The sequence below is a fragment of the Vulpes lagopus genome, chromosome 4, assembly GCF_018345385.1.
Source record: "Vulpes lagopus strain Blue_001 chromosome 4, ASM1834538v1, whole genome shotgun sequence".
Classification (NCBI taxonomy): Eukaryota; Metazoa; Chordata; class Mammalia; order Carnivora; family Canidae; genus Vulpes; species Vulpes lagopus.
The window spans coordinates 144354510-144368606 of record NC_054827.1 but is presented as its reverse complement, the minus strand read 5'-3'; the positions used below and the strand labels follow the sequence as shown (position 1 = coordinate 144368606).

Genomic DNA, 14097 nt, shown 5'->3' with positions numbered 1-14097 from the left:
ACAACTGCATCGAAATATAGTCATTCGTTCACTCATTCGTTCATCCCCCAAACACGAGCACCTGTATGCGTTGCGAGCAACGCGGGGTGCTGGAGACCCGGTGCCCGCCTGGACTCTCCTCCTGGGCCAGGAGCAGCTGGGATCCCTCCCCGGCTGGGCTGGCAGGGAAGCGGGTGGGTGCCGCTGGCCCTTCGCTGTGGGAGCAGGTGCAGGGAATTTGGAACCTACCCCCCACCCCACCCCCCCACCCCCCCGACGGTGGCTGGGAAGCCAGAGGGCCAGATGCATCCAAGTCAAAGGAGCGGAGGGCTGGAGCTCCCTGGTTGGAGCCAGATGTTTGGGGGGGGGGTCGTGCTGAGAGCAGCAGGCGGGAAGAAGCAGCGAAGGCTCCTGGGGGGCCTCCAGAGAATTCACAGCCCTACCCAGTGAGCTGGGCGCTTCCGCAGGGATTGGGATGTCGTGATGGTTCTTGGCTCCGCTCCTTAAGGAGAGCGAGGCCAGAGAAGAGCAAAATCGAGGGATGTGATAGACCAACTCCTGCCTCGCTTTTCCACTTTGCTTTAAAAAAATAAAACGTGTAATGTTACATTTACCACCTTAACCATTTTTAGGTGTCAGTTCAGTACTGTTGAGGATTTTCACGTTGTTGCACAACAGACCTTTAGAACTTTGCATCGTGCAACACAAAAACCCTATATTTGCTGAACACTAACTCCCCCTCGTCGCTCCCCCAGCCCTTCCTAAATACCTTTCTATTTTTATTTCTAGGATTTTTGACCATTTTAGTAACTTCCCATGAATGGAATCATACAGTATTTGTCCTTTTGCCTGGCCTTTTTATTTATTTTATTTGTTTTAATTAAAGATTTTATTTATTGATTTGAGAGAGTGAGCAAGAGAGAAACAGAGAGGATAGAGAGAGAGAGAGAGAGAGAGAGAGAGAGAGAATGCACAAGCTGGGGAAGGGGCAGAGGGAGAGGGAGGAGCAGCCTCCCCGTGGAGCAGGGAGCCTGATGAGGGGCTCCATCCCAAGACCCAGGGATCATGACCTGAGCCAAAGACAGACACTTAACTGACTGAGCCACCCAGGCGTCCCTTGCCCAGCCCTTAAAAAAAAAAATCTGTGTCGGGTGCTATTCACAGACACAACATCCTCCCATTAATAACATCTCCAGTTGTGCACGCACACACTCACACCTACACCCACACCCCCACCAGCATGCACACGCAACCCCCCCCCCCCACAGGAAGGGACAAAGGGAAAGGAAAGAAGGCAACATGTGCATCTGCTGATGCTCACATGGCCAACTCTTGGGTGAAGATCCACACAGTGTTGGAAAAAGCCCTCTAGAAATCCTGGGTACTCTCCCAAGAACATGCGCCCTTGTGGAGAGTCATGGCCACGGACAGAAAGAGCGCTCGGCAAAGCACAGGAGGCAGGGTAGACGTTAGTCACCACGTTTATTGATCACTCCCGGTGTGCAGAGTGCCGGGCAAAACACTGGAGGGAATCACACTGGAGGCCGGAGGGTCAACAGCTACGATCACGAGCCTCATGAGTACATTTAGCTGGATGGAGGTGATACAGGTTGAGCGTACGCAGACATGTGGGACCAACACAGATCCACGCATTGCTCACTCACCACAAGTTTATTATGAGAAAGTACTGCAGCAACCAGGGCGCAGAAGCCATTGGGACACGTGGGTTAAGCCAAGATCAGAGATGTAATTTGCCACACCGGCGATGCGTGGAAGCTACTGGAAAACACTAGAAGATACCAGGAGCTTGGTGAATCTGTTTTCTTAACTGTACATCCCCTTTTGTTCAAGTTCACATTAGTCATCCACTTCGGCATGAAATACGGGCCCTTGATTCAACAAAGTACCAGGACAGCTTTATGTTAATAAACATGTTTCTCAAGTAAAATCAGCCTGTTGAGAGTTCTCGAAGGTCAGACACAGAGTCTGGAGGTTAATAACGTATTTCTTCTTCTTCTTTTTTTTTTTTTTAAACTTCCATCATATGAAAGACCATCCAATAAATTTTAGTGAACAGAGGCACATACATTACTATCCTCTATCTGGGAAATCTCATTTATATTTTTATGTATTTTAAAAATTGTTAAAAAAAATAAAAAATAAATAAAAATTGTTTTAAAGTAGGGTTGCTACCTAAAATACAGGACGTATGTTAGGGTGTGGGACATACTCATGCTAAAAAAAAAAAAAAAAAAAAAGATCCTTTGTTTATCTGAAATTAGAATTTAACAGGACATCCCCTATTTTTATTTATTTTATTTATTTATTTTTTCATCCCCTATTTTTATTTGCTAAATCTGATAGCCCTATGGTTCCACCTTTGGAACTTCCAGAGGTTCCCAATAACACAGGGAGGGCCTGATTTGTCTTTCTAAATATGCTAACCGTGTTGAAGGGGAAGGCTTTTTCCTCTGGAAGGAAAATTAGATTTTGTAGAGTTTACTTAAATAATGGAGACAGCTTCATGTCTTACTCCTTTTATCATTTAGCAGTACCTGCTTTAGGCCGCTGAATGCTTACCTTGAAATATTTAAGATGACCGGTCAGAAACACTCACAGCCTGAGAAATAGAAAAACTAACACCCGGCTTGAAAAGTCCCCTAAAACATATGGTCGTGTCCTCAGTAATTTTTTGTCTGTTAGCACATGGCCCTCCCACCTGAAAAATCAAATGGTGACACTCACATCTTATTAGGTTGCACCACCTCCCTTCCCCTATTCATGGTCCCTTCTTGCCACTGTCCTCCCCTTTCTCCTTTTCACACTGATTTTTTTTTCTGTGATTGAAATCTCCGACCTTTGTGCATCCAGAACAATGTCAGGCCTGGAACAATGGATGGTCATGGTCCCAGGAAAGCAAGGGAAAGAAAAGCTCGCTTGTCAGAGGCTTGGAGGAATGGAAGCTATGCTCCCTCCCTCCCTCCTCCCTTCCCGTCTTCTTTCCTTTTTTATTCCTACACAAGCATGTACCCTTGTTTCTGTCAAAAATGCCTGCGTTAATTTATCGAACTGTCAAGACAATGTTGCCCCCCCCCAAAAAAAGATAAACAGAGACGCGCCGCAGAGTGGATTGATGCATTCTAATTTAGAAATGTGCCTCCTACTATTAAAATTTATAGCTCATGTCTTATTTTCATCGAGATTTCTAAATTAGAGGAGAGAGATTTCAACCCTAATTTGCATGGATAAGTTCACATGGAACTCCAGCTGTGGTGAAGGAATGCAAAACGATAACAATGATTGAATTCCCACATCCATTCACTATTGTTTTTTCTTTTTTTTAAACACACAGGAGAATACACTTATATGTAAAGAACATACTTGTATGTTTGGTTTGTGTGTATATATATATATAAAATTAATACAATTATTAACAAATACATAGATTGTATTTAACGGCACAGACAGCCTTGACCTTCAAAGCCATCTGTGTACCACCTCACACCAGTGAGAATGGGGAAAATTAACAAGGCAGGAAACCACAAATGTTGGAGAGGATGCGGAGAAAGGGGAACCCTCCTGCACTGTTGGTGGGAATGGGAACTGGTGCAGCCACTCTGGAAAACTGTTTTCCTCAAAGAATTCCTCAAAGAGTTAGAAATAGACCTGCCCTACGACCCAGCAATTGCACTGCTGGGGATTTACCCCAAAGATTCAGATGCAATGAAACGTCGGGACACCTGCACCCCGATGTTCCTAGCAGCAATGGCCACAATAGCCAAACTGTGGAAGGAACCTCGGTGTCCATCGAAGGATGATGGATAAAGAAGATGTGGTCTATGTATACAATGGGATATTCCTCAGCCATTAGAAACGACAAATACCCACCATTTGCTTCAACATGGATGGAACTGGAGGGGATTATGCTGAGTGAAGTAAGTCAATCGGAGAAGGACAAACATTATATGGTCTCATTCATTTGGGGAATAAAAAAAATAGTGAAAGGGAATAAAGGGGAAGGGAGAAGAAATGAGTGGGAAATATCAGAGAGGAAGACAGATCATGAACACTCCTAACTCTGGGAAACGAACCAGGGGTGGTGGAAGGGGAGGAGGGCGGGGGGTGGGGGTAAATGGGTGACGGGCACTGAGGGGGGCACTTGACAGGATGAGCACTGGGTGTTATTCTATATGTTGGCAAATTGAACACCAATAAAAAATAAATTTATAAAAAACAAACAAACAAAAAACAAAGCTATCTGTGAATGGAGCCCGCGTATGCCAGTTTTTATCCTGGGACTGACTACACGTGTCTTCCCCCCTCTTGGGCAGGTACATAGGTTACGACTCTCCTTTGTACCTCGAGTCTTTCTGGAAAAGAGGAAGTGCCAGAGGAGTATGGGAAATTACATTGAGGCCAAGAGGCCATGGGGTTCAACATCACCATATAAAGGCAGAGTTAAGCGATCTATGTCATTCAAGCAGAAAAAAATGTCCACGTACCTTCTGGCTCTTAATATTCACTATGGGAAGCTCACATTCCATGGAGCCATTTGTCACACATCTCTTTGCCTTTTAGAAATATAAATTCCAAATTCAATCTTTAAGACAACTTTCCTTCTGCTCTTTGGATGACAGCATAAAATTATGTCTCTGAATGTCCTTCACCAACCTCCGAAAGAAAAAAGTCAGGCTGTTGTCTCACTTCAAACACATGACCAGAAGAGGGTTTGCTTCTGATGGGGGCGGGGGGCGGGGGATGGTTACACTATGTACATGATAGACTCTCTCCAGGGGCAAAGCAGCCTCCATCCTTCTGCACCAGCAGATGAAGCGGGCCGTAGAACTGGGTCACTAGAGGGGAGGGCCCACCTTGGATGTTCTAGGAGCTTCTAAAGCTCAAGGAGGGTCCACATCTCCATTTTGAACATGTGTTTGGCGTTGCATCTGAAGTAGGAGCCCCGCTGGACTCCTGTTACTGGCCTGCTGAGGTGTTTCTGATGGTGAATGTTGCTGGACATGGGCTGCCTGGCATTGCCTAGAGACCAAGTCACGGCCCCACTCTGCTGGAGCTCCCCTGGAACCCGGAGGAAGGAGGAAGAGCAGACCGTGCACAGGCCCCACCGGCAATGGCATCTTCCTTCTGGCCTCCCCTCTCCACCCCCTGCCTGATGCCCCTCTGGAGTGGGGTCCCGCTCAGGGCCCTGGGGCCGAGGCGCTCATGTGGCTGTAGGAGTACCTGGACAGAGAGGCCCCCGTGGTCCTGCCTTCCTCCTCCTCTCCCGCCTCGCCTCTCGGCCCTGGGGGACCGGGGTGGGGGCAGCAGGGGAAGGTGGCCAGGAAGCCGAGGCGGAAGCGCTTGTTCATGAAGCAGTAGATGATGGGGTTGACGCAAGAGGAGGTATAGGACAGCAGGAGGATGAAGGAAATGGGGGTCCCCGAGAGGCGGCGCTCGGCCGAGGCCGTGTCATAGGCCCGCCAGGCGTTGGCGCTGAAGATGGGCATCCAGCACAGGAAGAAGAGGACCACGATGACCATGAGCATGCGGATCACCCGCTTCTTGGCCATCAGGTTGGCCGTAGAGCTGCTGCTCCTGATGCGGTTGAGCCTGCTGCTGCCGGGGGTGGACAGCTGCCGGAGCTCCAGCTTCCGGCGGGGCCTGGCCTTCTGCAGGTAACAGCCGTCGCCATCCTCATACCTGCCGCTGCTGCCGGTGCTCGGGTTCCTGTCTGCAGGGGGGCAAGGGACACCCCTGACTGCTGGGGACGGGCGAGGGAGCCTCCCCGCTGCAGCAAGGGGATCACGCCAAGCCTGAGCACCCTGGGGCCTCGCTGCCAAGGGTGATCACTGATCGACAGTGGCCCTTTCTTTCAGAGGAAAAGCCACTTAACACTAATAAACCAATGTGGGGCGCCCGGGTGGCTCAGGGCGCTCGGGTCACGATCTGCCAGTTTTGAGATCAAAACCCACATTGAGTCTGCCTGAGATTCTCTCTCTCTCCCTCGCCCTCTGCCCCTGCCCCTGCTCTCTCTGTCTCTCTCAAATACATATTAATTAAATCTTAAAAAACAATAATATAGACTCTATCATACACATACTATATAATAAAAGAATCTTCTACGCACGTCAATTATAAGGATCATAATTATTAGAGAATTAACACACTCTTTCCCTCCCCAGATCCTCAGGTAAGGCTCCTGCTTGCTCCGTCAGCCTCTGGAATGCGTTTACTGAGAGGCCTGGACGAGGAGCAGGAATCAACCCAGACGGAAGAAGCTCTAGAGACATATAAATTGTGGTAAAAGAGCAGAGGGGTGGGGGTGGAGTGAGAAGGCCACCGAGTTGTATCCACAGAGGGGTGGGGGTAAATTTTAGTGGCCAGAGGATTGCAATGCGTGGGAAGAAGCTAGGTTTTGGGCAACTGCATGTGACAAAGAAAGGATGGGGAATCGGAGTTATAATTCCCTTCGGTTGCGGAAGGGGTCCCTTTGAACACAGCACTGCAGAAAATGAGGGATGCCCAACCCTCAGGTGATAATTGGGTACGTGCACGTTATGTCATTTCGTTCCACGCAGCACCATTTTGAGGGGAACATATTCTCCATTTTACAGATGAGGGAATAGGGATGCGGGGTCTTATGACTGTGCCTTATGACGTAGGGCCTCCTAAGGATACTTGCAAAAATCCCCAACATACACTCTGGGTGTATCTATTTAAGTCACGGGAGACAAGCTTTTGTGAAATGTTGGCATAAACATAGAGCGAAAAGATAGTTACCCCTAGCAGACTTCTTCTGGATAGCATCAAATTTTATTCCTTGGTAAAGTTCCAAAGAGATCAATCCGTATGCCACCATCATCACAATTCCAGGAATAAGAAAGAGGATGAGTAACAGGAACGTGTGCCTAATAAAATAAAAAGAAATTCAATAACCATCAACTCTAGTATTTCAGACTCAGACGGGATGGAATAAATAGGGTTCATCTCCATTTTAACTGGTCTGAGCAAACACATTAATTACTAGTATTTAATAGCCTTGGAAATTCTATGTCTGGAAGTTCAGTCATTTGAGGTTGTTTACTTCTCTCTCTCTCTCTCTCTTTTTTTTTTTTTTTTTTTTTCAGGTAGTCTCTTATGGGGACAAGTTAGGTTGGAAAAGGTTGGTGTAATTCTGTGCCTGAAACACATCCTTGTGTAAAATCAATGAGAACGACAACAGGGGCATGTGAATAATCTCAATAAAGCTGCTACCAAAAACATAATAAATACGTACAAGAGCCTACGCTCATCGAGGACTTACTGAGCAACGCGCCAAGCTAAGTATTATATATAGACTAATATTTCATATATACACATTAGATTTAACGCCATAGTCATCTTTGTGGTAGGCACTATGATCATAATACCTATTTCACATGTGAGGAAACTGAAATTCATGGGGATTAACTCATTCGTCCTAAGTCACACACCTAGTGGCAAAGGTGCGGTTTGAACCCAAAGAATACGATTCTAGAACTGTGCACTTCAGCTTCACAATATACTATGTGTTGACTCTACAACAGAACCATCAAACGCATACGTAGGAATGATGGAAAACCTCCTTGGTTTTGCAAAATCTGGTGTCCCGGCTGTGCCCGACCCCTTGGCACGGTGGCGTTCCCATTCTAGTGCCTGGCCGGGGCAGAGCTGTGCTTTCTCTAAACAGGTTTGGTTCCTGAAGCACCACAGCCTTCTTTATGAGTCTGGCCCCTACATCATTTTTGCCGTCTGGCATGTGTAAGGTTACACGATCAGGCCATAAAATTGTCAGAGGCTCATGGTGGCGGGGCCATTTCTCATTTCAATTGGACATATTTTGATAAGATTCCTTTTCAAGTCTTGGAAATGTTTCTCTCATTTGCAAGATAATTCTGTGTGTGTGTGTGTGTGTGTGTGTGTGTGTGTGTGAGTGAGTTACTCGGTGGAAATAAAAAAAAAGGAAGGCAAAGAAACAGAGATTATCTCAGTTTTGAGCCATTTTTGAGTGTCTAGTTCCCCTGATCCTAAAATAGGCTTGGAATTAGTAAACGTAGTACCCTCTGTTTGTATTTTTTAAGCTATTTAATGACACTTTCATACACATACTCTTATTTGAATCTTACAGCCACCCAATGAGGTAGATTTTAAAAAACCAGCAACCTGTATTATTGAATCCTTGCTTAGACAGAGAACCTGAACCTCAGCGGTTACGTGAACTTGTCCAATGTCGGTTGGCTACTCAGCAAAGAATCAAGTCTTAGATTCGAGCCTGTTTATTTCTAGGGAAGCGTTCTGTGCCAGAACCATAGCTCTTAAAAAGAAAAAAAAAAACCCACGTGGGGTTTGGGACTCATTCTCTGCTTTATCTTCAGTTCTTAGGAAAATCAAAGCCCCCCAGATCCTCTAGCCGAACCCTCCCCTGGACCATCCAGAGGCATTCTGCTCCGTGGGTGAGCAGAGAGGCCCTGCATCTTCTCGTTTTGTGACCTTGCATTTTGTGACTCACTTAACCCCTCCAGGTCTCAGTTGCTTTATCTGTAAAACGGGCCCAATGATAGTACCTACCCTATAATAGGGTTTTGAGGGGATTAACTGAGTTAATATGTGGATGGCATTTAAAACAGACCCCAGGTGTTCGCTCTCACTATTATCCTAAAGAAGCAGTTAGAATAATCCTTCCCCAGATCTCCAGGAAACTGATCCCCCGGCCACTCCGGACAACACATTCCAGTTCCTATAAAAAGCGTGGACTCGAACAAGTCGTATTACACGAATAAACACCACGGGCCTTACCAGGACTGCTGCATCACATCGTTTGGCAGTAGAAAGCGGCACATGTTCGCCGTCTGGTTGTTAGTTTTGGTAAAAGGCACCAGGTTGCTGTAGATGGGGTAGGGGGTCATGATGGTAAAGGACAGGCACCAGGTGGTGGCGATCACCTTCAAAGCGTGGGATTTCGTCTGCCAGACCCGGGACTGTAAGGGTTTGCAAATCGCACCGTATCTTTCCAGAGATATGGCTACCAGGTTAAAGGTGGATACGCTCACCGACGTGCCTGGAAAACAGAGGAGCACTCTTTCTTTGGCTCTGAAATCCAAAGTTTATTTGCACACTAGCTCAGCCATATCTGCTCTGCACAGGTTTGATAACAAGCGACAACACTCAGGGGGTAAGGAAGTATCATGTACCTGTATTTTTTTTTTTTAATGATTTATTCCCAGCTTCAACCTGTTTTTTTTTTTTTTTAATGATTTATTCCCAGCTTCAAAGAGGACTTAAGGCAGTTAAAGAAATGTCTCTACGAATGCATCTTGCTGCCAATTATTCAAGAACTTTATTGAATTTCGATTGCAGCCACACTCCTTCTCAGGCTGAAGTTGCTCATTAATCAATAACCAAGGGGGTGAGATGTGTTCCTGCCCCACAGAAGAGGTTTTTGGGGCCACCCAGAGAAAAGCTCCAGTGCGGAGCATAACCTGAAATCAAACTCACCTAGGAGCCCGGGGTTCTCAAGGCCTGGGACCTGGAAAGGTCACTGGGGTCTGGGCGGGAGGCATTAAAACTTTCAGAGAATGTCTAGTACAGACTGTTCGTAAGAATGAAACACCGTGAATTTTAAAAAAGCAGTTTGTCGGCAAAGCACATAGTGAAGAAAGGATGGGGGGGGGTACGCCTTTCTGTAACTAAAGGTTGCTCCTGGTGGGGGGACTGGAGCTTCCCGCAGCATTCTGTTTGCTGTTCCGTGTATTGTAGGACAAGCATGTGTCACCGGGGAGAAAGACCCCAGAACACCTCATTTAAAATGTGCGTAGGCATCGTCAGAGAAGCTTAATTGCCCTTAATTTTGGTATTTTGAGCGTGTATACTTATTATCACGTCTTATGCCCTTAGAAGTCCCCTTAATTATTCATCCATGCCTTCTGTCAATTTTTTCTGATTACCTTTAGCAGGATTTCTTAAACCTTAGAGTTGATCTAAGTTTGGGAGAAGAAATTCTCTGAAACCATGTCTAAAAATGTTCTTTTCCTAGGGGAAAATACCTACAGTATTCCTTAGAGACTTGAAGGGATCTACAACCCCAAGATTGTTAAATAAAAACTCACATTCTGAGACAGGAGGTCTGTGTTTTCCTAGATTTTACCCCAAGGAACTGATGACATTTAGATTACAGAGTGTAGCTCCAAAGACTTCAGGGTCAAGTCTGTGTAATGGGCCCATTCTTATTATAAACCCACCATCAGGTAAGCATTCTTTTCTTTTCTTTCTTTCTTTCTTTCTTTCTTTCTTTCTTTCTTTCTTTCTTTCTTTCTTTCTTTCTTTCTTTCTTTCTTTCTTTCTTCTGCCTATGAGGAGCTTAATGAATGTTAACTCTTAGGAATAGTATTGAGGAGAACACAAAATCAAGGGAAGAATCAACATCCAACAAAACTGTTATGGCATCGCAAACAGCTTCAGCACTATCTTGCTTTTCATTTTAGCTATTTTTGAAAACCCGTTTGGTTCTTTTTTTTTCTTTCCAGGTGAAACTCACATCACATAAAATTAACCGTTTTCAAGCGGGCACTTCTGTGGCATTTAGCACATTTACAGTGTTGTGCAATCACACAAGCACTCGCTTTTAATCTCCCTTCACAGACCCTGGCTAAGACTCTTAAATAATATTATCATAAGATACATATGGGTGGGCCTTGAAAACTGAAAGCCCTCGGGGATGCTGGTAACTATTATTGCTTCATTGTTTACTAATGACCCCTTTCATTAGTGAGTCTGGTTTCGTGTTCAGAGTTCTTGGACAAGGACTGACACTTTCTGGGTTGTTTGTCTGTGGCACACAGATCAGTAATTCATCACCCGTTTTGTCAGGGCTGGATCCTGCTTCCTCGACTGGGGAGAAGGTAAGGCTTTGAAAGCTCTCCGGCCACCGAGGCCTGCCCGCCCGAGCCGGCCCAACTCAGCGCTGCACAGTTTGCAAGGCTTAGGTCAGAACAAAAAACTCCCCTCCCTCATTTCCCCGCCTCCCTCCTCCCCGCAGCTAGTTCTCAGGATGGGCAAGGAAAGAACTAGGCAACCTGGCAGACGGGAGGCCGAGACATCTCTTTGTGCAGCTTCAGGAGAGCCACACAGTTGGCAACTGGGGCGGCTTACTCACCCGGCCCCGTGGTGGCTTCCGATCCAGGCTCACGTCTCTGCCCTGAGGCTTACCTACCACCTGGCTGTCCCTGGGCACATGGGTGACCTCTCTGTGCCTCTGTCCCCTCCTCGGTGAGACGGCGAAGGATGACTACTATATACCTCGCAGGGTGGGTTGGGAGGTGAGACGGTGGGAGTAAAAGCCCTTTGTACAACATCTGGTGCATAAAAGTACTCAAAAATATCAGCGCTCTTGGTTTTTATTTGTCACCGTCATCATTTTGATTGGCAAAGGCAGCGAGCTGCATATCTCAGCCAACTGGGGTGAGCTTAGTGACCCACAGGCTCTGGGAGCATAGGCAACTCCTCACATAGTGCCAGAGGGGCTCTCTCTCGCACTCTCTCTCTCTCTCTCTCTGCCCAAGAGGGTCTCAGCCCCTTGGGATCAGGCTGGGAAGTGACACAGGCATCGAGACCTGGGATGCAACTGGTTCTCACCTAGCCCTGGTTCCCTGGGAAGGCAGGAGCAGCGACAGAAAGGACCCTCCTCCACCACCCTCACCACCCGCAGAAGCCACGGCTTGGGTTGGGCAGGGCTCCCACCACAACCCCCAGCTTCCAGGAAGGGACCGGGTCGCCCGCTCGAGTCCTTTTTTTCTTTCTAGCACAAGCAAGCAAAGCCAACCTCTTCTGCGGTTTTTCTGCGACTCCCTCCGTTTGGAGAAACTGAGCTCTGCAAACGGACGACCAGACGACCAGGGACTGACTCCCGGCGGGGGGGGGGGGGGGGGGAGGCGGACACAGGAGGACGGACCTACCTTAACACTAGCACCTGCGTCCTCGCACCCAGCCCCACACAGCCAGACGCTTTTTTAAGGTTCTGTTCTGTTTTGACTCTGGCCCCGCTGAGGCTGCCAGGGGGTTGAGAAGGTCGAGCCCAGGGAGAGCCCCCAGCAGCCACTCACCCATGAAGTAGGTGGTGGTCTTGCAGACGGCGCTCCCGAAGATGAAATCCTTGAGCAGGTTGGGGATGAGGTTGAAGGGCATGCAGAAGAGGCACAGCATGAGGTCGCTGACGGCCAGGGACAGCAGGAAGATGTTGGTGACGGTGCGCATCCTCTTGTTCCGAATGAGCACCGTGATGACCAGCGTGTTCCCCAGCACGCTGAGCAGGAAAATCAGGGAATACAGGAGGATCTGCACAGCCGGCTGCCACTCTGCGGGGGGACGGGGCGAGCCGGGAGGGGACGGGAGCAGAACGTTAAAACCTGAGCACACCAAGTCAACGGCTGTTTCCTGCAGACTCTTTATTTTAATTTATTTTAGGGGCGAGGGAGGGTGGACCCCACCGAGCCCCACTATCCCTCCATTGACAGCACTTGGCCGAAGCAGACCGAGGAGGAGCGCACCGAGTGACCCGGTGGCTTCTAAAGGGTCGGTTTGTTAAAGCATCGCCCGGGGCCCCACTTTTTCTTAAGAACAAAGCTTCTCCAGTGACTGGTGGCTGCTTTCTCGCCCAGCTGCTAAGCGTCATTTCCCTTTCATCACTTTTTCACGCTGGATTTCCCCCCCAGGAAAGGTGACAGCTAGATGGTGACAGCACCTTTTCTGCGCTGCTGGTAAGTTCCAGCTTTGACACTTGCACACACACACACACACACACACACACACCCCGGCTTATTACACTTCAGCTCCTCCTCCCTTGGCTTTTGCCGATCCCCCCACCCCAGTGCCCGCCACCCCGACTCCGCATGCCAGGGACCCCTCAGCTCTCCGGTGGGGAGCAATAAGGGCATTTGACTCCGTCCTGCGTTTCGCTCCATCGTCCAAACTTGCGACCGTCTGACTTCGCGCAGCCTTGCGCAGCCTTGCCCAAGGGGACCTGGCTCGGTTCTCCCCATCAGCCTGCTCTTGGCTGAGCTCTCCCCCCACCTCATCGCGGGGGAATGGAAAGAGCGGGGGGCCGGCGCGTACCTTGGGCGGTGCGGGGCTGCTCCAGGCAGACCAGGGTCTCGTTGTCGAGCCCCAGCTCACAGGGCGGGGGGACGTCGCTGCCATTCCCAAGCAGGCTGTCGGCCACCTCCATCCTGGCTCGCTGCTGTCCCAGTGCCGGCAGCCGGTGAGTGCGCACCCTGGGCTCACGCCTCTGGCGCCCGGGGAGCCTGCCCGGGGCGACCTGCCGCCGAGGGGCCGGGAGGGAGGGGGTTCCAGGTGTGGGCTTTTCCAGCCATTCCTGCGGCCGACGTGACTTCCCGCACTGGGTCGGGCTGGGCAAGCGCTGGCTCCCCCAGGGCAGGCCGCGCCGGCTCCACCTTCGGCGCCCACCCCTCCCGTGCCGGCCAGGCCCAGGGCCCCAGCGCAGCCCGCAGGCTGCCAGTTAACCCTTCCCACGCTTGTCCGCCCCGGGCACCCCCGCCAGACACAGCCACGCTCACTTCCCCAGTACCTCTCGCCTCTGAGTGGGGACCTGGCCCCAACCTGGACACGCGCAGGAGAAAGCCCACGCTGGCTGAGTGACACAGGGACAATCAAGACCGTAACAGATACGATAATGCAGGCCATCGGGACTGAAGGGCACGCAGGGACTGCCGCCCTACCTCCTTATATAAAAGCAATTAGTGCCTTTTTAGCTTTGGAACCGTGCCCGGCCGAGCGTGTGGACAGGCCCGCCCGCCGGTTGTTAAGTTGTTACCAACCCCAGGGTTATTTCTCGTGGTCCCTGCCCTTGTTAGCTGGAAGGACAGGGGTGCTTTGGGATGGAGGTTGCTGGATCCTTATTACAAAAACCCTTAGTGAGACCTCCCATTCATTCATGTATTCACTTGCCCATTCACCCGGCACAGACTCACTGGGAGGCAACCGCTCGCCACGCACTTTCTGAACACGGAGGCCAAGTCATGGACAGGACCCTTGCGGGGAGAATTAAGCACCAGGACGGAAGTCAAGCCAGAGGATGGGATGGAGGGGAGT

General features: G+C 49.2%; 1 protein-coding gene across 1 annotated transcript; it reads right to left on the bottom strand.

Moving 5' to 3' along the window:
• Positions 1-4110: 4110 nt before the first annotated feature.
• On the bottom strand, positions 4111-13705 carry CCKAR (cholecystokinin A receptor). The gene is made up of 6 exons (XM_041751486.1): positions 13574-13705; positions 13102-13303; positions 12093-12344; positions 8791-9052; positions 6757-6884; positions 4111-5707 (listed from the first exon to the last, which is right to left on the bottom strand). The coding sequence occupies exons 2-6, from the start codon at positions 13211-13213 to the stop codon at positions 5175-5177; spliced, it is 1287 nt and encodes a 428-aa protein (XP_041607420.1). The 5' UTR covers positions 13214-13303; positions 13574-13705; the 3' UTR covers positions 4111-5174.
• Positions 13706-14097: the final 392 nt, after the last annotated feature.